The sequence below is a fragment of the Serinus canaria genome, chromosome 15 (assembly GCF_022539315.1).
Source record: "Serinus canaria isolate serCan28SL12 chromosome 15, serCan2020, whole genome shotgun sequence".
NCBI classification, from domain to species: Eukaryota; Metazoa; Chordata; class Aves; order Passeriformes; family Fringillidae; genus Serinus; species Serinus canaria.
In genome coordinates this window covers 6,165,591-6,188,450 of record NC_066329.1, presented here as the reverse complement: position 1 = coordinate 6,188,450, position 22,860 = coordinate 6,165,591, and the positions used below count along the sequence as shown (strand labels likewise).

The 22,860-nt window shown below is 41.5% G+C and overlaps 1 protein-coding gene across 5 annotated transcripts; it reads right to left on the bottom strand.

Moving 5' to 3' along the window:
- Positions 1 to 479: 479 nt before the first annotated feature.
- YPEL1 (yippee like 1) lies at positions 480 to 22,324 on the bottom strand. 5 transcript variants are annotated; one of them, XM_050980676.1, is made up of 5 exons: positions 21,974 to 22,324; positions 18,032 to 18,314; positions 7,045 to 7,088; positions 5,522 to 5,630; positions 480 to 4,890 (listed from the first exon to the last, which is right to left on the bottom strand). In XM_050980676.1, the coding sequence occupies exons 2-5, from the start codon at positions 18,146 to 18,148 to the stop codon at positions 4,801 to 4,803; spliced, it is 360 nt and encodes a 119-aa protein (XP_050836633.1). In that variant the 5' UTR covers positions 18,149 to 18,314; positions 21,974 to 22,324; the 3' UTR covers positions 480 to 4,800. The 5 variants fall into 5 exon arrangements, with proteins under 5 accessions (XP_050836633.1, XP_030089055.1, XP_018772085.1 ...); XM_030233195.2 differs by having other exon boundaries at positions 21,989 to 22,324; XM_018916540.3 differs by lacking the exon at positions 21,974 to 22,324 and adding an exon at positions 21,710 to 21,866.
- Between the last annotated feature and the right edge of the window lie 536 nt (positions 22,325 to 22,860).

Sequence of the window (22,860 nt, the reverse complement as noted above, 5' to 3'; positions counted from 1 at the left end):
TGAGCCTCAGGCAGTCCGGAGGGATCATATCACTGACAAGACCAATAATCTGATCAGAGAAGCTACAGGAGTTCCTCCCAGCCAAAGCAGAATGAACAGAGGGAGTGCTGTGCTCAGACTGCTCCTCAGGTCTACAGCTGATCGAGCTGACACAACAAAAAGCACACCCACACTTCAGTTCCTCTCAGGATTCATTCTGGGGGTTGTCCAGACTGACTCTCATTATGCAGAGGTCCCACAAATGGCTCAAAATAGGCAAAAGCCCTAAGAGTAGCAACACTAATTTCTGTATTTTGGAAAGATTTCTGAAAGGAAAAACCCCAAATGTTTTGAGGCAGTCCTAAAACCACATAAAAATCAGATTCAACCCAATAATGTTTTTAAGAGCAACTAAGAGCACTGTCTTCTCTCTCTGGCCCTACCAGAGGATAAAGCCTGAGAACTCAACTAGCAAGAAAAGATAGCACAAAACCAACATGTAACCCAACAAAACAATTGAAAGCTTTTATTGTGATACCTCGAATAGATACAGTATAGTGAAACAACAAATGATGTACAGTATTGCAAGGACAAAACAGCAACACAGCCATGTCACCTGTAAAAGAAAGCATTTTAAAGAGTTTAAGAAACAATGAGGCACAACTCAACTGCCATTTATGACTCATGCTTTAGACCTTAAACCACTTGTAACAGTCCTTTTAAAAAAAAAACCTCTGAAGCATCTGTTCCTTTTCCAGTAAGTGTTTATACTGCTGGTTGGCTTAACATGAGTCTCATCGAAGTCCAATAAAGTGTCCAAGAAGTTTAACAACAATTTGACAGCTTCTTCCTCTCATGGCCAATATCCAAGGTTGGAGATGAGTGAAGTTTGGTCTGTGAGTCTGGAGGTCATTGCTGCTGCAACCTGGCTGCTGAGATGAGCGGGCAGGAGGAGCCCGAGCGGCACTTGGAGGGAAGTGCATGGCCACCAACCCTGGCACCCAGCCTTGGGAACCCTTCCACTGATCCACCATGGGAAATACAGATGACCTTTGGTTATGGGTGCAGTGGGGACCCAGTCAGAACCTCTGAGGCCAGTTTTTTACTCAAATAAATGTCTCTCCTCTCCCAAGGACTGCAAACACAAAGGCACACCTCCCACACTGGTCACTCTGCTGGGCCTTGCTACTGGGACATTAAGATCACCGTAACAATCTTCCTTCACACAGTTTGCCATTGTACAGCTTAAAACCAACAAGGGAAATTCAGATCCTGGCCCTTTTAACTGGCAGATAAAATTAAGATTACCAGGCTGCTAAAAGCATACAGCAGGAGTGGCTAGGCTGAGCAATCCCTCACCAAATTCTGCAGCTGATTTCACAGCAAGTTTGCAACATGACAGGATTTTTATACATGGCAGCATTGCCTTTTAGTAATCAAAAAGGTACTTAAAGTAACCAGCCAAAGAAAAACTCTAGGGTTTGGAGGCTGACTCAGTCCTGGAAAACCATTGTTACAACCATTATTTTGGACCTAGACAGAGAATGTGTGGTCAGATTACTCAAGTCACACCAAATTATGATTAATTACTTTAGGACAGGCATGGCGCTTTAGAGGTTCAGTGGAAAAAACTTTCAATACATGTACATTTTTGCTAGCAAATTCCTATGCATCCCAATGAACATTTCTTCTAAGCCAGCTCATAGTCAGTTCATTTGGTCCAAGAAAGAGCCAGCAAGAAACAAAGGTTCACAAAAGCTTTTTGTTACAATTTATAAAAAACAAAATACAAAATAAATGTTAAGACCAAAAATAACCAGTACAAGTAACAAAAGTGCTCAAATTGGAGGGGAAGTAAACTTGCCCAGAGCAAACACATACAAACTTTAAATATAATCTTTAATATATTACAAAAATTGCTTAGAGGGAAAATGCTTTAGTAAAATTTTTTTTCAAGTAAGTTTATTTTTCTTTCAAATGACTGCTGGAGGGTTCAGTGACCAGACTGACCTCTTCACATCAGCCAGCAGTCATTGCTATCTGGATTCAACTTTCACCAAAACCAATAACAAGAATTCTCTATATCTTTATGAGGGGAGAAAATAATCACTGATGCTGCCAAACAACGTGGGAAGAAAATTCACATATTCCCTCAAAAGAATAAGCCTCAAGAATTGTTACATGGCAGCATAAAATAGTGATTCTGTACTAGTTCTACTCTTTATTCCTTCCAAGCATCCACTCTTAATAAAAGACCAAAAAGAATATTGCTTTGTTTGGTTCTCTTAAAAGCCATAAACATCACATATAGGTCATTAACTCTTTATGCCAGTAGTCTGAAGCTCTTTGTGCTAAGCACTTGAAGTCCCAACCTTTGGCATCAAAGTTAATTAACGTTTTGGTGAAAATGTCCAGTTTGAAATATAAATAATGCACTGAAGAAAGAGGTTGAATTTCTAAGAATAAGACTGTGTTAGAGACAGCATTAGCTTACTAACAAGAGCTAGCCAAGCCCCCAATTCTGGAGAGAAAAATACTTAATACTTTACATATTTTCTGTAATTTCATCTCTCTGGAAAAGTAGCCATTACTTTTGCCTTCAGTCCAGTGTACTGCTTCAGCAAGTCTGCAGCCAGGAAATAAGGAAAGCCCAAAGATACACAAACCTCACACAAGCTGTTCACAAGTATCAACATTGCAACAGGACTTAGAAGCCAACACAAACTTTTTGCTGATAGAAGTTTTAGTGCCTTCCTTGTTGGCAACAAGTTGGAAAACAAAATCCCAAAGAATTCCAGGTCAAAAAGAGCATGAGATAGGCAACACCCAAGCCCATCTTGCATCAATGGCATTGTTAAAATGAGACCTGATGTGAACACAAAGAAGCAATGTGCAAGCCACAAAATCCAGGTTGAATGTAACTGTACCACCTCAGGCCTCTGGACTGAAACCCAACAGCTTGAACTACTTCTCTAATTCTTACATTTTTAATTCATGGGTATCAATCATGACAACATCTGGCAGGCAGTTTAGGCAGCCTGCATCACAGAGAATGTGTACACCTGGGAGAATGCTCCTCTCACTCCTCCTGCCCACAAAAACACTGGAAAGCTGGTTTTAAAGATTTGTATTGCCCCTACCCATTGGCGTAATTTTTCATGTCTGACAATTTCTAAAGTGCAGCAGAGTTCAGAAAGCCTATGAGAGATTCCCAAAAACAGAACAGCAGCAGCAGCACCTGTGATTAATTTCACAGGTGCCATATTAGAATTGTTATTGAGAGAAAGGGATTTCATATTGCAAGGCTTCTGTATTGTTCAGTTATAGGACTTCTGTAGTGTTAAAGGGTTTTTTTTTTTCAAACAGTTTGTCCTCAAGCAGTAAAAGGATTAACATACAAAAAGTCTGTAGAGACTGTTTAATTTGAAAATTAAGTTAGCAAATTTATGTAGAGCGTTTCTTTCACAGTTGCTCAGTTTGCATACACAGATACCAACAGCTCATATTGTGCATATACTTTCCAGAAGTTTCTCTCATTAACTGATTCCATTAAAGAAACAGCATGAGAACAAAAGAGAAGGTGAGTTTCATATAAATTTTTATTATAAAAAGATACTTGGGGATGATTTAGCCAGCAAACCGGGAAACCCTTTCCCCACCCCCAAATTTTAAAAACTATCTTACTATTTTATTTTATGAAAAAACAAGTCAAACTTCCCTTCCCTCTTATTACTCCTCCTTTTCCTACAGGTACTATATTAATTTTCGTGTCATAGGCTCTGGCCATTTCTCACAAAAATAAATATTTTTGTTCAAATGTAGCAGAAGCAGAAGACTTCAACAAGTTTTCTTGACATCAACCTCTTTGTCCAGTGCATTAGGACTATACAGTTACATGGAACCAGCCATAAAACTTCACTGATGCACAAGTCCCTGTTACTGGCAAAGGTACAGTACCAAAACTTTGTTTTTTCCTAATATACCAACTAATTTTTTTTTTCAAAATAGAAGATGCATATATTTTTCTGTCTTTTTAATCTTGCAAGCTATAGTTTTATAAATTTTTTTATCCAGCAAACTCCTTAGGAAATATGTTGGTCTTAAAGGAACATATTCTATAGCATTATTGATTTAAAATCTTTCTATGTTATTTCATTTAAGATACCAAGCCTCTGGCATAACCTTTCCTAACAACTTGAGACCTGCTAACTTCAGTCAGTGCAATTGAAATCTTTTTTGAAGTGAGCACTGTACCTTTAACCAATTCACCTACAAGATGTACATAGGTTGTGGTACACTCAATTTGAAAGAAGAAATTAATAACTACAATACTGCATCCTCTTCACTGCCAAACACATCAGAAATTGCTACATATAAAAAAGCACCCCATCCTATACGTTCTTTCAGACTGCTCAGGGACAGAACTTCTACAGGACTGGAGTGTAGGTGTTTAGGCAAGAAGCATGCACAGCAGAAGTAGCATTAAAGGCATAGGTCAGAGAGAGATGCTAACCAGTAAAATCTGTTTTCAATTAGTGAACTGTTTCTTTAGTCAGAGAGAGTTTAGAAAAAGGTCATCCAAAATGTTCCAAAACAACTGTTCACACAATAATACACGTACAAAAAGAGGGAACTTACACAAGGAGAAAAGGCAAACATGGCCTGAAATAGCCACTTACACTACACTACTCATTTGTGAGGTTCCAGAGTTCAGTGATATTCTCAGGGCCACTCTAGCCAAGCTCTTCCTTTACTTTGCATTAGTCTTTGTAAAGCCTGTTCCACAGAATATAGTCCAAACAGAAGGAAAAAGGTTGTGGTTCACTCCCAGCCATTGTCTTTTATCATGTGGGCAAGTTCAATGATAAATTTTCCTTCTTTGTATTTCTGACTGCTCTCAAAAGCATGTTCCTGGAAAGGAAAAAAATAAAAAAATCAGGACAACACTGAATTAAGTTCAGGAAATTAAGTGTTTTAAACATCAAACTTACAGTAAAAATACAAACCAGGAGTCATTACTGTTAACAACCCATACTGGTTATACTGAGTAAGGGGAGGGAGGGGAAAAAAGAGATGTCAAAACACACTGAGAAAGAAACAGAAGCAAACTTCTCCTAAGTGGAATCAGCAGATCTGCACAGATCTTGCTGTAGAACTGATCGTGTTCTCTCTCTGCTTAGGGAATTTTAATGTTTTTTAAAGTGAAGGTTAGGAAATGGCATGTTATACGTGTTATTTATTTATTCCCAGAAGTAATGAAAATAGGGAATGCAAACCTCTTCAAAAGCTCTCCTTTATATTCATCATCACAGGAAATGCATTAGAAAAACTTCTAACATCTGAAACTACACTGAATCAGTGAAAATCCTACCCAGAATCTAAGATTTTCAAAACCACAAACTTGCAACACAGCTGCAAGTGCACAGGTAAAGCACCAGAGCTAACTCACATAAACTATCAGCAAAGGTGCTACTCAGTGGCTACTCAAATATCTGTGCTTCAACATGCAAACATTTATTGAGGATTTAAGTATATTACTTACATATTTCCATCCAAGAGTGGTTTTACAGTTTTCACAATAGATATCTGCTACAGCATGTAAACCTGTCAGAAGAACTCTCTCCTCTGCTGGACCACAGCCCACATTTACCCTGAAAAAACAGAGAAATTATGTTCACAGATGAGTGTGTCTCTTTTCTTACTGTTCCCCAGCTTTTCTTCAGCAGACAAAAAGTAGTTTAAAAAAATGTCTAAGTTATTCAATACTGCAGAAGTAACTTCCTCTGTTACACTGAGCAGAAGGACAGGAAGAAAAAAGGGGTTTGTTTTTTGTTTTTAAGTGGCTGTGGTGTCACTGTTGGTGATACTCACTTATTGCCAGCAACGAAGATAAGCTAAATAGTTAAACTTCCAGAGAACAGAACACTACACAGTAACTGGACACTTCTACAGTTTCAGGCTTTACTTCAAAAACTGTTTGAGACCTCTCTAATGGAAGTCTGTACCAGTGAATCAGCACCAACAGCTGAATTTAGAACCAGCTCCAAAATAGCAGCAAGAAAAAAGCCTCATAAATATTTCTTTGCTACAGATCAGCAGACTAAGCTCTGATGAACAAACAGCAATTTCAAAACAAAACATCCCTTGAAGTACTGCATCAAGCCAGTTTTTCCACAAATGAGTATGTGCAGAAAACATGAGGCAAGACTAAACCAAGCTTTTAGACAGTTTTAAATAGGAGCAAAATTTTGCCATTTTTGCTGCTGCAGTACCAGATTCTTCCTATTAGAATTATAGCAGAAATCCTAAGTCACCACTGAAGGACTACATATTAAAAGAATTTCAAGGATCTGCAATCAAATCCTTTGCAGTTACAGTTCCATTATCCTGGTCAAAAATAGACCAGGACACTCAACTGTATCTTTTCAAAATGCTGCAACACAAAAAATCTGCTGAAAAATAAAGACAAAAATGCAATCCTGCATGTAAAAAACTTAAAATACACCCATTAACAAATGCAAAGAGCCTCCTATCAAGGGAAGGACATGCCTAAGATTGCAAATATTAGCCTTGATAAGATCACAGAGACCTTTTGCCTCTAGCACATTTGCAATATTCAAGGTCATTAAAGATGTACCAGGTTTACTGAAACTTTAACCTGTAAATGTATCCCAGTGTCAGACTGGGAAATTCTTTAGACCACAGTAGAGTTGTCTGAAGAAAATTTACAGTCACTCAATATCTTGTGACTTCTGGAGTATCTCAGAATGGCAGCTCCTCTCGAGACAGCTGCCATTACATAGACAAAAGGAATTTCACATTAACACACTCCCCTAATCTTTCTGCTCTTAGCAGATTTACTTAAAATATAAGATAAACTCATATATATGCAAAGGAATGCTTCAGAATCAGCCCAGTGGCTCTTTAATAACTACTGCTGGTGAGTAAAGCCAGCATTAAAAAGAACAGGGCAAAGTACAGCTATGTCAATCCTACTGTTTTCCCTTTGGGAAGCACAAAGTTACACTCTGCAGGTGGTGTGCAGAACCATAAGCACATACTTACACAGAATTGAAGAGGTAGGCTCGTCCCTGGCTTCCCTGGAAGGACTGCATTAGAAAAAAAAAAAATGCACATGTTAAAAAACACAAGCCCCACCAAACAAAAAAATAGTTCCAGAAGGGTATGTAAGTAAACATATAATGATAACACAGATATAAACTATTTCAGATTAACTACTCTATACTAGTTCTTTATAGGAAAGTCTAGTCAGACAAGTTTTCATCTACATTAGATTTTTAATAATGATTTTATTTTACTTTGTCAAGTGCTATTGCTCAAAATTCAGCATCCATAATGCAAGCAAAACATAGTTTTTTCCTACCCCTCTGCAAGACATCAATTCTCATTTTCCTAGACATCCTTCAAGCTAATTGAAAAAATCTGCTTTTAACTCAAAGGGAATTACTCCCATCTCCTCTGTCTTCCCCAAAAGATTATTTATTTCAATTTCATTGCATCAGTTGATATAAGAGCAGTGAAATTCTGAACCAAGCATAAAACCAGCATACTGTTCTCAGGAAATGCATCTGATCAGTTTATAATTCAAAGATAAGCTCAGCTTCCTTTTAGTAAGACAACTGTTACCATCAAAGGCCTGACCACAGGCATTTGCTTTCCAATCTCTCACGTTCCTGATAAACAAAGGACAAACAATGGCACTTGGGCTTTCCTGGCTGGATCTAAATAATGTTTTAGTTCAGAGCAGTAGCACAGTTTTGAATTAAAACCCCTAATTAGCCACACTCACTGAGGGCTGGTTTGGCTTGTGGAGCAGTTTCAGTGCCTGGGAACTGCACCCTTGATCCTTCTGAACCAACTAACCCAGCAGTTCTTCCATGCACTCAACAATGTTAATGCAGACACAGACCCAAACCTGTGCTCAGGATATGAGCTGCAGACATCCTGGGAGAATTTGTGAGCAGACAGAGCCAGCCACGGGTAAAACATTCCAAACCTGTGTCAGACACACCACTGCTTTCATCTGACTCCTTCTGCATTGAATTACTTGGTAATTTAGACACAGCCATTATTTCCCATCCAAACAGGATCACACTAGAACTGAGCTTTCCTTTCTTCTCTCTTCCATACTGAATTCCATTTAAAAAAAAATCTGTAAACTGTCTTAATTTCTTTTTTCTTTGAGCCTTTTCATTCTCTAACCTACTTTCAAAGAAAATTAACTACTTTATCTATGATGCAGAGAAAGTTCAATTGTTTTTAAGAATCCCTGTGGTTCTAGTGTTGAACATCACAGACCAACTTTTCAGAAGCCTGCAAGATAAACATGGAAGGTTTTTGGAAGGAAAATATCAACCTGAATACTTGTGCATGGTTTTAGTAACATCAGGCATGAAACCAAGGGAAGAAGGTCCTTTCTGCAATGGATTCTTCTCCTGACATGTATTTAGTTATATCATTACAAGTCATTGGACACTAAAATAGGTATTTTGCCACTCTACCAACTAGCACCACAACAGCAATAATTGTTGTGTTTTAATTACTCAGAATAGTGTGCAAAAAAATCCCCCCACCTTGTAAAAGGAAAATGGATATAAATTAACCCTTTTTGATCAACACTAACCGGATTATATACTGCAATAAAGAATGTTTAAAGAAATCCCTGACTCTGGACTACTCCAGGTAGCAATAGTGCCAGAGTAGTTACATACTTACACACTTATAAAATCTTTAACATGAAAAATTCTACCTAATAGTTAATAGAATAGTTAATACTAATAGTTAATTAGTATTAGCTATTCTACCTAATAGTTAATACTAATATTTTATTATTTTAGCAACCATGTAAAAGAAGTATTGAGAGAACATATTAATGTTCTCCACAAATACTTGAAGGAAGGTTGTAGCAAGGTGGGATCAGTCTCCTCTCCCACCTAATAAGTGACAAGACCAGAGGAAATGGCCTCAGGTCACACCACGGGAGGTTTAGGTTGGGTACCAGGAAACATTTCTTCACCAGAAGGGCAGGGGTGAAGTCACCATAGACACAGAGGTGGCACGTGGGGACATGGCTTAGTGGTAGACTTGTCACTGATGGATTTGTGGTTGGACTTTATGACCTTACAGGTCTTTTCCACCCTCAGTGATTCTAAGGAGGTTCTGCCTTTAGCAAAGACAAAAGAAAAAGCACTGTCTCCACCAGCCAGAACTACAAGTCTTATTTTTCACCAGGCAAGGAAAACCAGATAGGCTGTGCAGGACAGTGAAAGCTGAAACTTCAGGCAGGACTGACCCTGAAAGGGGGAGACTTAGTTGAGAACAGCCTGAACAGTTCTGTCAGAAAGTAATTTATCCTTACAGCTGCCTTTAAGACAAACAAACAAAACCCCCACCACTAGTTCAATACTCCTGAGGTACTTAACCACACATCACAAAACTGACAGAGCAGTGCAGACCTATACTCTGCAGTTCCTACAGAATAACCAGGACTCTCTAGACTACAGCCAGTAACAAACAGAGAATGCTTACTGCAGGTGAAAACAAAATCTCTTCAAAAATGCCCATTAACAAATGAGTAACTAGCCTGGGTAAACAACACATGATTTTAGAGAAAACTACACTTGTGCAACTGCAAAATTGAAGAAAAGGTAAAGGAAATACTTCCAAAATCCTCTTATTCAGTAAGAAGTAAACGTAAAACTAGAACTTCCTTGTTTCACACCTGAAATTATTAAAAAGAACTTCCAAAGCCATGATGACCGTGATATTTGGTTAAACTACTGTAAAAATTCTTTAAATTAAAAAAGTTGAAGGCATTTCCCCTTGCTTTAAAAATTCCATGTTGTAAATTAGAATTCACAAATCCTTTTTCAAACAGCACCAAGAAATACTCTCTATTATCATGTGCTAGTTTCTCTATTTATATGTAATTACACACACCAATCACATATAAATTTATGTAGTTGGTTGGGTTTTTTTTTTGTCTGGTCCTATACACTCATTTTTAAACTACTTATATGCCATACCTGAAGTTCCCCAGCAGGCTGGGGAAGAAAAAAAAAGGACTCCAGAAAAAAACAAGAGTCAGGAGATCTTCTGAACGATCTTATGCAATTATTTCTGCCAAGTTTATGTTTAGTCTTGACTTAGTATCACCTACTAAAAGCTCTCCTTTGACCCTGGATTTTTCAAAATTAGGCAGAGGGCAGTAACAGGATGCCAGGAATAGCACAAAAAGCAGCTATTCCCTTCTCTTGTTTCATAAGCTGAAAAAAATTCAAGCCAAATGAAATATAAACCACCGGTTGGAAAGCTCTGCTTCAGTTGTTTTTCTTTTCCTAATATATTTTTAAAGATGACTTGACTTTTCCTGCACCCTTTGCTTTGTTGCCCTAGATATACTGTACTCTCCTAGGCTTATTTTCCCTCAGAAATGGCCATTACCTTCTAATTTTTAGGATTATCAAGGTAGAGCGGAGGGAGAAGCAACACAGAATCTTTTCCTGTGACAGTGATTTTAAAAAGAGTGTTCACAAACATCTCACTGTGAAAAGCTCCTCCATTCCAGCCTTGCTTCCCATTCCCAGAGTATGACTGATGCATTTGATACCATCTTTTCTTCCCTACCCTCGTGTTTAGAGGCTAAGGATTGTATTTACATGCCACAGAACACTTGTTTCCTAGCCCAGCTGCAAAGAGCAAGTTCCTCCATGTTTACATCACTCAGGTAACTCGTCAGGAACCTGCAGCAACTGCATTCTGGAACACAGAACGTGGGTCCAGGCAACTCAGACTTCCCTTTAAAACCAGTGCCCAGCCACACCATCTGTGTTTCACTGAGCATTGAGTGGTGTGCAGTCCAGCCATGCAGAACTCCTATACACTGCAATAAAAGCACTTCAAGGACATCCATCTTTAAACTCCTATGCCTTTTAATTATTATTATCAATCTCTTGTCAGCACTTGGCAGTCAGTTTCTTATTTACATGAACAGCTGCCATTTTTTCCCCAGAACTGTATTCAAACATCACAAAAAGGTATACATCAGTCACAGATGCATTCTCTTAATGATGTAAGAAAGATTTATTATCAGAGTTCTACTTTCTGATGCATCCCACTACTAGAAATGAAAAGAGGACAACTCAGTTGGTGCTTGAGCTGCTTGCTAAGCTTGTAACTTGGCTATAAACAGAGTATTTTGCATAACCAGGAAAAAAAATTAATACTGAACATTTGTTTTTACCAGCACTAGGTTTCTCATACTCTGCACTGTATGGTTCAGTTATACTGATAGGAATTTTAAGGGACTGACAGGTTGAACACCTTGTGTGTCAACTCCTCCAAGAAAATGAAAGAAAGTACTTTAAATGGCAGTGTCAAGGACTAACAGGCACAACTGTTCAAACCAGTCTCAAGACAAACCACTTTTCAATAGAATAAACATCACCTATGCAAACACAAACTTTAACTCTGCAACATTTGTTCAGCACTCCCAAGATCACGAGCATTATACATGAATCAAAACTAAAGCAGAACATTCTATTCAAACTGAGTCCTAAATATCTTACCCAGTAGAAAGGAATTAGAAGAGAGTGGCAAGTGTGACCAACTCTCATCAATAATGACTCAGAGCAACCAGGATTTTCACTTAGAAGGTGGGAAATTTATCAGTTCCACTAATAACTGCAGTTGAACTTTAAACTTGCTATAAGGCTGCTTTTTCATGGTCCTCAATTAATAATACTGTATTGATTTATGAGTTAAATTATTCCTCAGAAAATCTGTATCTTTGACCAGCTACCCATTTATAGAGAAGGATGTGTAAGATCTATCATGTTTTCTTGTTTCAGCACAGCTGAAAGTATCCAGAACATCTAATACTCTCAGCAATAATGTCCAAGTGTGCCTACAAACTACTGTGAAGTCACTGCAAGAACAGTTTGGAACTAGGATCTTTTCAAGTCTTCTGACAGACCTGTGCCACTGATACATGATGTAGGAAAGAAGCTTTATACATGTTTCACTTGTGCACACATGCAGAATTAGGTATGATCTGTGCTTGTAAGTTAAACCCACCCTTAGCTCTAACACCAGGAGTAGCTGTTTTACCCAGGAGGAGAGGAAATAGCAGTCAAGCAGAACATGTATTTACTGCCCTGAGGCACAGCTGAAGGCATGGGTGGGGGAAGGGATGCTACTGAAAAGCTTATGCCATCAATTATTCCCCAGAGATGGGATTAGATTGCATGGCTAGAGATCATGCTCTACAGCAAATACTCAGGGAAACTGCCATCCTAGCATGGACTGGGGGCAAGGCAGGCATTGTTCTGAGCAAGCCACAGGGGCATCACCAGTGTCTGCAAGCTACTCCAAACACAGAAATAAAATATTAAAGAAGGAAAATGAAAGAAGTCCATAGGTTTTCATCTGGTTTAATTTCCTTTCACTTGCTGGAGTTCCCTTTACAAGCTAAGATAGATCAAACTGAATCAATTCTCTGACCAAATAAGCAAATTTGGGAAATACAGAAAATTGTACTTGTTAAGGGCAGCATTCTTAAAGTAAACCAGAAACACAAGTGCTCTGATGTGTGAAATTATCTCCTCAGCAAGATACATCAGAGAGCGTAAGGATATTCTCTCACTTCAAGACTTGCAACATAAATTCAGAAAACTGAGTTTAACATAAGGTACAGACAAAAAAAATTCTCAGGGGAAAACCCCCACATTTGTTCCAGCTGATGTTTCCCTCACATCCAACTCCTTGATAATGCAGACCACCAGAGATGCTGCTGCCCAGCTGCTTCCTAGGCAACTTCTAGAAGACTCCATAATAAATACAATTTTTTTTAAGTTCATTTCCATTCAAGTATTTACTGAATTTGATAAAGCAAGTTACAAAGTTCAATTTGTAGAGAATAGCCTTAAAAAATTCTACCCAAAAAACTGCATGACTGCAAACCTGGCAAATGGTATTTCCCCAAAGTGAAGACTTTGTACAGCAGGACAAGTTATCTTGACCTATGAAGCTTCTTGAATGGACTTCAGAAATAATTATGTCAAAATACACAGAGTAGAACACTTCCCTTGCACTTTCCAACTCCTTTAAGCCTTCAAATCTATTCTTGGATGTTTTTCAAAGACTGCTTCTCTTTCAAAAACTAGGTTCTTCCCCCAGAAGAAAAAAATGAACCCAAAAAACTAGAAGCCTCTTGGAGAAAAAAAATTATCACCAGAATATTGATGAAATTAGTGAGGGAACAAAAAGGGCCCTCAAACATCCATAAAACAGGCCCATCTATCTTTCTAAATACTCATTATATCATAAGCAAAGGAGGATTACTAATTGAACCAAGCTAAGCACAGCATATTTACTTAAAGACAATAAACCCTTTAAAAAAATTCCTCTTGATCTCATCAGTTAAACAGTGGAGGACAAAACCACAGATTGCTAAACAAGGGTAAAAATGTTCTAGCATCTATTTAGACTCTTCCTTCTCATCAATAATAGAAGAGCAATCATACTAAATGCCTTGGAGAACTAAACTTAACCACCAAGATCATTCTTTCACTCACAAGGCACAAGGATTTCCCAATGCACTCAGTTACATATAGATGTATATACCTTTATGCAGAACTGATTCTTGAAAATATTGACCCATCTAGTCTCGTCTGTGACTTCACATGACTTTTTTCCCCTCTGGTCAGATATGCTTGGCAATGAATGAGACAGAAGAAAGTGACAGTATTTATACAGACATCTATACAAAGTAATCCAAATCCTCTCCATTCCCAGAATTAAGGCACACTGTAAGATGCTTCAACAGTCTTTCAAGCAGGTCAACCTTGAGTAACAAAACATTATCCTTTGCAGAATATCAACCAGATTCTAAGATTCTATTAAGTATTTGTATTTTTTTGTAATTTGTTGGATCATACCTAAATTTCTAAAGCATTATTGGAACTTAGCAGGTACAAGCCACTTTCAAGTGCTTTGGAACTTATGCTCTTCAAGTAACATTTGTCTCCTATAAAATTAACTACTCTCAATAATCACTGCACATTTCCTACTATTACATAACAAATCAAGAGAAAGCTCCTTCAGTCAGGCCTTCCACAAAATTTATTCTAGAATTGCTCCAAGGCAGCAAATATACAACATTTTATTTAGGCCACACAAGTGGCAACCTCCCCTGTGCTTCAAGAAGTCTTGTAGAAGTTCTCTCAAAATTATGTTTGGATTTTTAAAATTATTATTAGCAACATACACTGTTTGGTCACTTTTTATGTGCTGTTTGAACATCTTAAATCCATCAAGTATCAATTTTAAATCCACTAAGTGCTTCTTATGGCATCAGCTCCTTGCCTTACTCTTCTTGAAGACCTGTGGTTGTCTCCTTATAGTTTACTTCTCTTCTGTGCTTACAGCCATGGCAGGATAAGATTCTAAAAATATTTGCCTCTTAAAAAAATTTTTAAAAGCCATAAGTTCTTCCCCATCTTGTGAACATACCCCACTGCAGTGCTGATTGGTTTATTCCTTCTCATAGCATTTAAAAAATACTTTAATATCCTGACAGACTCTGAAGTCTTCACCAAAGAACATCCAGCACTCACAGACCTGTTAGCAACACAAATCAATCACCTCTAAGGTGCACCTGACACCTCCTCAAACTTCCACTTCAGTTAAAAGTCACCTGCAGTTTATTAGTTCTCTTCCTGGGTATCCTTCAAATCAATGCTTACCCCCAGATAAGCTGGGAGTTATAAATGACTATGGCAACTCTTCATACATGTGTGCATGTGTCCAGCTGTACAGAGTAATGTTTGTCATTATCTCTACCACCAATGACCTCCCAGTTTGGGGCTCTTAATCTCAACCAGTCCTCTTCCCACACCTTCCCCTTCCCCAGGCTCATTCCCAGCTGCATAAAACAAGGTTATTATAGAGTGAAAGCCTCCAGAAATGTATGTTCCAACCACTAACATCATGTTGATTTCAATACCGGGCAGCACACAGTCCTTTCACAGCTGCAGAGAAAGCTAAAACCACAACTGAATTCACTTGAGCAGGTAACACATTTTTGTCCTGTCTCATTAACCTGTGTTCTTATTTCTAAGCCATTGCCAAGACTCTTGGTTGCCATTTTATCACCAGCAAGGGCACAAGAAAAAGAGAGCTTTGTGATTCATTCCAGGGCAAGAAAGAGATCCTGCTGCTCAAACAGAACAGAAATAAAATGAAAAGGTGATTCGTGTATGCTGCCATACTTGTCAGACAATTGGCATTAACAGTTCTCAAAAGCAGAAGAATTGCAAATCTGAATTGAAGTCAGGGACTCCTAGGATCAGAATCAAAGGGATGATTGACAGAAATATGCAGCACTTTTTGCTTTTTCATGACAAACCAACGTATAAGAGAAACACCACTCAGTTCACAGCATAGCTTTATCTTTTCATCTTCAAGTCAAAAACCACTACAGTGTCAGGTATAATAAATTCTTATACCTCAAAGCACATTAGAAAGCCAGCTGGAGCTGCTTTAAATTAGAAGTGCACCATGCATTTTGGTTCATTTTCCCTGACCACACATGAGGAAAAAACAACCACCATGTTCCCAGAAAAGATGGGGTGAGGGACAGCCCTCAGAGAAGCAGCTACAGCCAGGCATTAAGTAAATACTATTTGCCTTTATCTGCTGCAGAGAACCTGAGGGTTGTGCCATGAGATGGTACAGGAAGCATTTGGAATAAAGTGAGAATCTACAACCAAAAATTACATTTAGAAGATGTAACACAGAGCTTTGGCTTTGAACTAGGCCTTCCAGGTAAGGCAGTGGGGGGAAGTCAGGTTGAACAGTCTGTCTCTACTCCATCAATAAATCCAAACCACACTATTCTTTGTTAATTTTGCATGGTATAGAATCAGTTTCCTACACTTCAGGTTGGTTTATGTTTGTTTGGGATTTTTTTCCTGCATCTGAAAAGTTACAGTAACTAGGATTCTAGATATGTCAAAAAACCATCTCTCTCACTAAGTTCATGGCATGTCATGTGCCTCAATGAAGGCACTTTAGGAGAAGTTCAGAAAAAAAAAAAAATCGAATTTTATTTGTACTCCCCACCCTCCCCAGGGCCAGCTGTACTTATTTTTAATGATCCAAGTCTATCTATTGCTTTGCAGTTGTTCCCATCAGAAGAACTTTTCCCATGTTGGATTATGTAAAGCTTCAGCCTAATGAAGATGGGTTTTCCAAAACTATGTCCCAAGTACAAGTACAAGAGATGACAAATGTTCTTTTTATTTTAAAAGCATACAAAAATATACCACACATTTAAATGCATTTCTCTTTTACCATACAGATTTAGACAATAAAATACGGTGAAGAAATCTTAAATTGACAAAATATGAATCAGCTGTCAAATAAGCATATGGTCAACCTGCAAGTACAAATATTTTTGTGAAGTGTCTTCATCAAAAATTAAGGAAGCCAGAAATCAAGCAGAATCCACCTCTAAATACCCTTCCCAACACCATTAGAAACAACTTAAAAGTAATTCTTTGTATTTATTACAGATTTTTGAAGAGTCCTCTATTTTTTCTTTGAATTGAAAATTTGATTATTAACATTTGAAATTATTTATGAAGCTGTAAAATGAACACATGATTTGCTTAACATATTTGAAGTATTCTGCTGACCAAAATTCCCAAGTCCTTGGAGAAAACTGGCTCATGTAGCAACTGTGGCAGCTTAGTTGGCATGCAAAAATCTAAGTCCACAAAAAGAAGAGCTTCCTATTAAGTATGTGCTTGGATTGCATTTTCTCAATGAGTTAATACATGCTAAGAGACACAGCAAAAGAGTTTCTTTTTTCTTGTAAGTATCTACAACCTGAAGTTCAGGAAAGATTAACCCCTCCCAGTATTTTTTGCCCAGAACATGAAGGGAATAGTGAAACTCTGAGTCCCTGTAATATAGAATCCAGTAGTGCCAAAAAAGCCTCATACTCAAATTCTGAAATCAACATGAAAAAAAAATAAATTCAAGTAAAAGGAAAAAAATTGTATGTGGAAAGCCCATTATTGCCTGAGAGCATACCTGCTTGCTTATCCAAGGGCTTTCTCCTCACCCAAAGAAAACCTAAATTAGAAGTAGCAGCATTTTCAAGCCCTCCCCTCTCTTCAGCACTGAAGAGCAGCATCACCTGAGTGCTGCTGAACACACAAACAGACAGGAGCAACAGAGAACTTTTAGTGTCAAACCCTTTATAACTAACTTTATTTGACAAAACAGTCTTATAGAGAACATTTTGTATTAAAAAGTTTGAAAAGCAACTGAAGTGTTTTCTCCATGACAAAGAGTAATTTAATCAGGAGTTTGTATGAAGCAAAGAATAAACCAGTCTGTCAAGTATTTATCCCAAACTTCAAGCTTTCCTACATATTTCATATATTACAAGTCTTCTAGCAACAGGGAAGAAGGGCAGGCCTAGCCTGTTTCAAGGTTTCACCTATTCTCTAAGCTCAGACAGCCCAACTCTTTTGAACACCTCTGGCTAATCATGTTCCTTAGGAGCTGGCAGACAGCAAAAGTGTGTTTAAGGATTCCATAACACAAGTGGGACACCCTGGAAACAGACAGTTTGGTGACCTTCAGTCCAACAGAGTCAAAAGAAATCTCTATCTGGAATAGCCATAACCTGAATAATTTCCCTACCCAGAGATCCATGCTTTCTTCTGATAGTTTTCCTTAGCAGGCTGTTCAGATACAACAGCTCACAAACAGCACCCACCTGACAGCAGACACAGGTTGGTAACGTGGGCAATATATTAGATCAACCTTTATGTCACATTCAGAAGTTTCCAGAATATATCCAGTTCTTAGCCCACAACATGTATGACCCAAGAGTGAACCCAGGGAGATACTCTGAAGTATGCACCAATTTGCATCCCTTATCTACTGGCAGTGGTGTCACAGTGACAACCATTTTGGTTAAGAAATAATTCACGAGGTCTCTAAAGAAACCACTTGCCTTGGAGATCAATTCATCGTGATTGGCGAGATGGGCTCTGCAGTGGATGCAGCTGTAGGTTCGATGACAGTTTGGCAGGTAAGCCTGGAACGTTTTTGATTTTGTCATTTTTACCATCTCTGCTGGTGGCTCCTCACTCAGCTCAGGGCTGGCACTTGAAGAATTACAACTTTGCTGAACTCGCTGACAAAAGAAACACTGGAATATGCAAGCAAAAGCCGTTGTTGTTCTGGAGTGTGTGTGGCACTTTCCACACAAATGACAGAAGAGAAACAGTCACAACCTGTAGATGAAAAGAGCAGAACAATTAGCAGCTTACAACAAGACCAGAGTTAACTTGTTATTCAACAAGTCCAGCCATAAAGCAAAGCATTATTTGGAGCAAATAACTGAAGCCTGGCTGCACTACAGGCCCCTTTTTCTAAGGAACTGCACAGTTCAAGTTCCATTCAACACAGCAAAAAGCAGTTCTGTTCCACTAATGGCTTCTACTCCATCACACTTCTAATGAGGGACGAGATTCAAACAGTTCTCCACTGATCACAAGCACCTTCTACGTTATACCAGGTGTACTCTTCTAGACATCCATGCAGAAATTCACACTAAAAAGGTAGGGAATGAGAGGAAGTTCATTGTCTTTGAAGTTCTAGTGGTCAGTTCCAATACAGTGAGCAACAGGGAAAGCAATCTTAGAAAACACTCGTTCTGTCCAACAGTCAATATATTTTATATATTTGCACTTTGGTTTTCAGCAAAAATCTTGCAGGATCACATCTATTTCTGAGTCAAACACCAAGTAAGACCTGCCACCCTGTTCAGGGATCCCTGTCTACTCTTTCAAACTCTGCAGAATTATGCCTTTAGGTAAAGACCTTCTTGACTGGTGTTCTGATCAAAGCTAATTAGGTACTTCCTCACTGTACCAGAATAGCCTTAATGGAAGCTACCAAACGCACAATCTGATTCTGAAGCTAAATTCTGCACAGAGAACACCCAACATCCTCAGAGTGCATTTCAGAGACCCTACATGTCAGAGCATGCCAGAGCCTTCTGCTGTGCTGAAAAGCAAACCTTTTTAGTTTGTCTGAAAACCAAACAGATGCTGAGCACTGATAACATCTCCTGGTCTGTAGAGGCCAGCATCTCCCAGGCTCTGTATGCACCACACTAATGAGTGCTCCAAACACTGCACAGTCAACTTATGTCATCAGCTGTCAGATGACTGCCTGATTAGGTCAATAGCACAAACAGAAATGAGACAATATAAAGAATTTACAGTCTGCTGATCCAGCTAAGAGCACGCAAATGACTTATCACAGTTGTAAACTGTGTGCAGGGCAGCACTAACCACTCTTCTAGCAGTAGGATACCGGTAACACAGCTAGAGCAGATAGTGAAAGCCACATAAATTAAAGTCTGTTTATAGGAAGCAGTCACTGCTTCAAAAGAAGCCTTGAGAAAGTAATCTGTACAGCAGGCCTAACACATGACAACCACAGCAAAACTCAAACGAGTTTCAGTTTAGATTTTTTTAAATCCTCAGCAGGAGAAAACTCAAACTACTGAAGGATTTGCTAGAAGAAAATTTCTTACACAAAGAATTGCAAAGGCAGAGATAAGCCACAAACAAGACATGTAACATACCATAGGCAAACCAAAAAAATTAAGCAGCAATGGGAACAAGCTGTCATCTAAAGCACGGATCTACACATGAGAATGACTGGGCAAACACCTGATAGAGGATACATTTACACATTCAAAATATGAATTCATTTGGCATGAAGAGCAGGACTCAAATATTAATAGCAATTTAATTATATACTTAGTGTCCCCAAGATAACTTATTACAACTACACAGGGAAGAATAATTACATTATTTGCAGAAAACAGTTTGCTCTTGTGGAACAGTTATATATGAAATCACATTTATTACAAGTAAGATATACAAGAAAAGTGAACTAAGAACATGAGGTTTCTGTTAAATTCCCTGTTTGAACTCAGTGTAAGATACAGATCCTATTTAAGTTAGCAGAAATAGACAAAAACAGAACAAAACAGGGTTTCAGAATGAAAGGCACCACATGCTAAGATGTTTTGACTCTGGCTTCAATTAAAGCCAGTAATTGAAACAAGAGTTTAATCCTTGCAGAAGTTCAGTAGGTGTAAATGTGGCACTTGGGGATGTGGCTTAGTGGTGCCCTTGGCAGTCCTCGGTTAATAATTGAACTCAATTATCTTAGAGATCTTTTCTAACCTTAGCAATACTGCGTGTGATGCAGAAAAGGAAAATATTTTTCTTCAATGCATTCCTAGAACTGTTTTTAAACAATTCTAAAGGCAATCTGGACTCTTCCAGATTCAATGTACCAGATTCTTCAGCTACAGAAATTAAAATAATTCCAAGGTCGATTTAACAAAACTGTATTTGATATTGTTCTCTTCGAAAAGATGACTCTGATTCACACCGTAGGAACCACAGACTTGTTGTGCCTTTACAGGCACAATTCAAAACAAACCATTTCCTAGCTCGCTCTAACAATGGTGAATAAACACAGTATCACTTCCCTCTCATAGTTCCGAGCAGTTCCTCGGGCTGCTGCTCATTATTCCGCACAGAACAGAGCAAAAACCCGAACCAACTATTCCCCTCTCGTTCTTTGGCCGCGGCACAGTCCGTGCTTTGGTCCTGCGCAAAGACAGGTGTGGCTCCTGAAGCTCTGCTTGTGTTCGTACCTACCAGCGCAGCGCCCAGGGGCTGTCCCGGCCGCAGGAGCCGGGCACGGCGATCTCCGCCCTCCTCCCGGGGCAGCCCCAGCACGGCCGCCCCGAACGCCGAAGCCCCCCGGGCTGGGGGCGAAGAGCGGCCCCGTCCCGCCGCCCGTGACGTCACCGGGGCGGGGCGCGGGGCGGCCAATGGGGCGGGGCGGCTCCGCCCCGCGCGGGTCCCGGATGTGTAAACAAACACCCCGATGAGCGTGGCGGGGGGAGGCGGCCCCGCACGGGCCCCGCGCCGCCGGGGAAAGAGCGGCTGCCCGCCGCGCGTGGGGATCCCGCGCGTTGCACGGGAGGAGCTGGGTCAGGAGTCGGTCTCTCCGTCGTTCCTGCGGGGCTCTAAGTAAGGAGCGACAAGAAATACGCTCAAAGAGTCTTTGAGCGGCTGCAAAAAGCCGGACACAGCCTGTGCACGCACTGTCAGTAACCTGCAGTGAGCTTACTCCAGCAGGGAAAAACCTCCAAGTTAAAGGCTGAACCATAGGAGCCTTATTTGCACCTTTACATACCAGGAAATAACAGGAGAAAATAAGCGCGGAGAAAGTTACCGGCTGACACCCCTCTCCCCCGGCGGGAGGGAGCCGCTGGCCGAGCGCCTTTAAAACCGTTTCCTCTCTCACGCCGGAGCACGAAGCTGCCGCGGCGGGTGACGCCGTGGCCTTTTTTGTCCCCCCAACCCCCGGCAGCGATTCCAACAGGATAGCGGCTCGTTCCCCCCTCTGGCCACAGGCACGGCCGCGCGGCCACCCGAACACGGCCGCGCGCTGTTCCGGCCGCCAGCTCCGTGCAGAACCCCACGGCTCCCGGCCTCGCGCACCGCGGGCGAGAGTGCGGGGAGACCCCACCGGCTCTCGGCGCGCCGAGCTCAGCTTCGCACCCCCCCTCAATTATGTAAACCACCCTTACCCGCCCCGCACCGAGAAGGCTGCGGGTAGACAGCGCTGCCGTCATTTCCAGGCGCTATAAATAGCGCCCGAGCCTCCTCCCGCCAGCAAAGTTGCCTCGGCGGCCTCGCGCACACGGGAGACGGCGGCCCCCCCCGGCCGGGGCGCAGCACGGGGCTCCTCTCGCAGCCGCCTTCCGCTTATACCCCCCCCACCCACTCCCCCCGCTCCAAAAAAAAAAAAAAAAAAAAACATCCTAGCACAGTGAAGAGGGGCCGCTTCTCACCCGCTCGGTACTCACCGCTGCGCCGACTCCGCTCCCAGCCCGGGCTCCGAGCAGTGCCCGGGCCCCTCTCCTTTAGGGGCCACGGGTAGGAGGGAAGGCGGGACCCCCGGTCCTTGCGCGGCGGGCAGCGAGAGCTCCGCGCCGGGCCTTCACCGAAAAACAAAGAGGGGGGATCAAGGGAGGGGGGTGGAATACGACGGCTTCCCTCGCCTCGAAGGTACCGTTTCGGCGACAGCCACCGTGTGGGGGGGTCATAGACGGGGGCCGGGCGCGCGTGTGCCGCGCTGAGGGCCGAGGGGCGGCCGAGGCATCGTGCCGTGCCCGTGCCGTGCGCTCCGCCCGGGCTACCGCTCCCGCCGCCGCCTTTGTTTTGCTTTGCCCCGGCCCGGGGGCGCAGCGGCCGTTAAACGCGCTCCCCCCCCTGCCGCCAGCCAATCGCCGCGCGCCCTCGCACCCGCGCGCGCGCGCCCCCCGCGCCCAGCCCCGCCCCTCTTGGGGAGGGCGGGCAGAAGTGGCGCGCGCCCCTCCTCTCCGTCGCCCCCGGCTTTGTGGAGGAGGGAACGGGCTCGGGGCGGGGTCAGGGCCAGAGCGCGGGCGAGGAGGTGTGTTGGGGGCGTTGGCTCCGCCCCCCGTTTGCCCCGCCCCCCGCCGGCCGTTGTGCGCGCGGCGGGGCTGGGGGGGCCTGTGGGGGAGCGCGCGTGTCGCTGGGCGCGTGCCGCTGGGCGCGTGCCGCGAGCGCCCCCCTCCCCTTCAGCCCCGCTCGCGGCGGGGTCGGGCGCGCGGCGGCGCGAGGCGAGAAACGGGCGGCGCGCGCTCGCTGAGGGCTGAGGCGGGCCCGGCCCTGAGGGGAGAAGCGGCGGGACGGGAGCGGGAATGGAGCGAACACC

What these genes read in the sequence shown, in the direction of transcription:
- YPEL1 (XM_050980673.1), bottom strand. Translation starts at nt 21,285, where the DNA reads ATGGTTCAGCCTTTAACTTGGAGGTTTTTCCCTGCTGGAGTAAGCTCA. An exon ending in AGCCCCTGGGCGCTGCGCTG is followed by an intron (nt 18,315 to 20,768) that starts GTAGGTACGAAC and finishes TTTCATCTACAG; the next exon opens with GTTGTGACTGTTTCTCTTCT.